General features: G+C 39.0%; 1 protein-coding gene across 1 annotated transcript; it reads left to right on the forward strand.

The window, feature by feature from the left end:
• LOC112797712 (putative UDP-rhamnose:rhamnosyltransferase 1) lies at positions 1-1,545 on the forward strand. The gene has a single exon (XM_025840781.3). The coding sequence runs from the start codon at positions 19-21 to the stop codon at positions 1,375-1,377; it is 1,359 nt and encodes a 452-aa protein (XP_025696566.1). The 5' UTR covers positions 1-18; the 3' UTR covers positions 1,378-1,545.
• The last annotated feature ends 2,241 nt before the right edge of the window (positions 1,546-3,786 follow it).

Raw genomic sequence — 3,786 nt, forward strand, 5'->3', positions numbered from 1 at the left:
ACTACCGTTATTGCTACCATGGCTGAACAAGCTATCAATAAAAAGAAGCTTCACATTGCTATGTTTCCATGGCTTGCTTTTGGTCACATAATTCCATACTTTGAGCTTGCAAAACTCATAGCTCAAAAGGGTCACAAAGTTTCATTCATTTCCACACCTACAAACATCAAACGCCTCCCTAAACTACCTTCAAATTTACAACCTTTGGTGGAGTTCATAGAACTTCCATTGCCCCACGTAGAAAATCTCCCTCAAAATGCAGAGTCAACTTTGGATGTTCCATACCACATGGTACCATACCTTAAGAAAGCCTTTGATGGTCTTCAAGGACCTTTGACTAAGTTTCTAGAGAGTTCCACTCCTCATTGGCTCTTATATGACTTTGCACCTTTTTGGTTACCACCAATATGCTCTAACCTTGGTATCTCATGCATTTTCTTTTGTATCTTTTGTGCATTTGTTGAATATTTCTGTTTTGATTCCGTTCTAATAAGGGCACATAGCAACTCCATTGAAGAAATAGCCAAGCCTGTGTATGACTTCCTAAGTCAACAAAATGAATCTGGGGTCACAGATGCCTTCAGACTCCAAGAAATCGTCGTCGGAGCCGCCGCCGTCGCTATAAGAAGTTGCATGGAGGTTGAAGGTGAGTCTCTAAAGAATCTTGAACGTGTATGCAAGAAACCAGTTATTCCGGTTGGGTTATTGCCACCTTCACCACAAAGTAATGATGAAGACAACAACAATGATGACAAGGATGAAAATTGGCCCAAAATTCTTAAGTGGTTAGATGAACAAGAAAAAGGGTCAGTGATTTATGTAGCATTTGGAAGTGAGGTTAAACTAAGTGATGAAGAATTCAATGAGATAGCTATGGGATTAGAATTATCTAATTGTCCATTTTTTTGGGCTCTAAAACTGGAAAATAGTCCTAATAATGATGTCAGTAGTTCAATGGAGACAAATAATAAACGTGGAATTATATGGAATAATTGGGCACCACAATTAAGAATATTAGCACATAAGTCTATTGGAGGATTTTTAACTCATTGTGGTTGGAGTTCCATAATAGAGTCTCTTGAATTTGGTTGTCCACTTATTTTGTTGCCCTTCCAAAGTGAGCAAGTGTTGAATGCTATTGTGGTGGAAGGAATAAAAGTAGGGGTAAAAGTGGAAAGAAATGAAGATGATGGAAAATTCACAAGATATTCCATAGCCAAGGCATTGAGAACTATGATGTTGGAAGAGGAAGGAAAGAGTTGTAGAAGCCGTGCAGAGGAGAAGATGGTCAAGATATTTGGGAAGAAGGAGCTGCATCAAAAGTACATAGATGACTTTGTTGATTTTATGGAAATCCATAGGCCTAACATTAATTAGGGGATAGCACTCCATTTTTAAGAGTATATTTGATTCTCTTCTTATTTTCTTCTTCTGTTATTTGTGTTCTATCAATTTTTTATTTAATTTCTGTGTATTTTGTTTCAAAAGTTTTTATATTGGTTCGTTATAAGAAATTTTTATGTTAATTTCATAAAATTTCTACATTAATTTTAAGAGAGATTTTCGTTATTTGAAAAGAAACAATAACTCTTTAGAAATTTGGTTGTAAAAATACTTGTTTATCTATTATTTATGTAAAAAAACAAATTCAGTATATCTAATGTTCATACCCTGACCCAATATTATGACCCAGGCTCAAATAAACCAAAAAGGCCCAATCTAAAAGTTGGCCTTAACACCCAACCGACTTCTCCAGAAAGAGGTCGATGTCAGCCATGCCAAATGTATGCGAACTTCCACGTCGCTCCTCCCCAAGGAGCTCATTAGCATAACTTTTCTATGACCTTTTGCAAAATGGGAATTGGACCTATCAAGGCCCTTCTCCCAAGCACCTAGACAAGTGAAGTATCTAATAGTGGGAGTGAACTACTTTACAAAGTGGACGAAATAGAACCATTAGCCACCAACACAGCTCAAAGTAGTTGGAAGTTCCTCTACAAGAACATCATTACAAGGTATGGAGTCCCCTACTTCATCACCACTGATAATGGAATTCAGTTCACCAACTCTACCTTCAGAAACTTGGTAGTCAGCATGAAGATCAAGCAGTAGTTCACATCGGTAGAGCACCCACAAGCAAATGGGCAAGTTGAGGCAGCCAACAAGGTCATACTGGTTGGGTTGAAGAAAAGATTGCAAGATGCAAAGGGAGCCTGGGCTGAAGAACTCCCTCAAGTACTATGGACATATTGGACTACACCTCAGTCTGCCACAGGAGAAACACCCTTCTGACTTGCTTATGGCAGAGAAGCCATGATACCAGTTGAAATCAATGAGCAAAGTCCAAGGGTGAGATTCTACGACGAGGTTAGCAACATCCAGGCGCATAAAGAAGAACTCGAGCTACTCCCTAAAGTCCGAGAACAAGTCCAGATAAGGGAAGCAGCGTTGAAGCAAAGGATGACAAACAGATACAATAAGAAAGTCATTCGAAAAAGTTTCATCCCAGACGACTTGGTCTTGATTAGAAATGACATTGGCGTCAACAAGTCGGGGAAAAGAAAACTCGCTGCTAATTGGAAAGGGCCATATAAGATAAGCGAAGTCTTAGGAAAGGGATACTACAAGATAACCGACTTGAGTGGTACCGAGCTACCAAGGTCGTGGCATGCTTGTAATATGAAGAGGTACTATAGTTAGAAGCGAACTCCACTCCCTGATGTACTCTTTTTCACGAATTCACGGTTTTTTCCCAAAAAGGGTTTTCCTGCAGGGGGTTTTAATGAGGCATCAAAGTGGAGGGTAGGGAAAAATAAGTCTTAAAGTTTCTCCTAGTAGCAAAAGTTACCTTTATCAAATAAATAAAGATCTTTCATTACATATCTTTATAATTCCATTACTGTCATTATTTTACAAAACGCGCAGATTTAAGCTCGAAAAAACGTAAAAATTCCGTGACTGACCTACGTGGTCAGCAGGATAAAACGACGAGGTACAAGTCGGTGTAAAGAGGTTATAAAAGACGATCATGATAACTCAGAGACATTACGACCTATTAGTTGGAAAACCCGAGAAGAATTGAAATGCATCGCAAAAATAACCTAAGTCATGAAAGCAATTCATTAAACAAAAATTGAATATGTGGGGAATACAAAAGAGATAAGAAAAATCATTCAAAAGGAAAAGGTTGTTGTCAAAAAATCATACAAATAACTTAGACAAAAACAACCTAGTGGAAAGATTTTCACAAAATCAAAGAGGATTTTTCACAAAAGCCTTATAAAAATCAAAGCATGCACACGAAAGGTATTTCTCAAAAACCCTTATCCAAAAAAGGGGGCAAACCATATAGAGCAATTTTTTGTTAACGACCGTAAAAAGGTCGAAAAAAGTGTCAGGTACTACCACCACAAACGAGCATATAAAAAACATAAACTGTTCGAAAAGGGGCCAACAAGTCGGGCCCCAAATAGCTGAAATCAATGAGAAGGAGGATTAGAATCACCAAGCGGAAGAGAGTTCGGATCTGCAGCAGGAGTCGGAAAGGTCGGAGCAATCTCTTTGGCAGTAGAAGTCGGAGCCTCTGAAGACGTCGGCAGGAATTCCTCCTGTTGCTCCTCACAAGGAGGAAACTCAATAAGCCTTTGTCCACAAGTCTTCAGCTCGGAATCCGTCTCAGGGCGAGGTGGAGAGACAATAGCTCTATCTACAACAATCTTGTGAGGATGGAGAGAAGAAAGGTCCAAGCCAAGAGCAATGACTCCGACTTGTTCCTTAAACACCCTC

This window comes from Arachis hypogaea, chromosome 4, assembly GCF_003086295.3.
Source record: "Arachis hypogaea cultivar Tifrunner chromosome 4, arahy.Tifrunner.gnm2.J5K5, whole genome shotgun sequence".
Taxonomy (NCBI): Eukaryota; Viridiplantae; Streptophyta; class Magnoliopsida; order Fabales; family Fabaceae; genus Arachis; species Arachis hypogaea.

Coding starts and splice junctions, on each gene's coding strand:
- LOC112797712 (XM_025840781.3), top strand. CDS start 19: ATGGCTGAACAAGCTATCAATAAAAAGAAGCTTCACATTGCTATGTTT.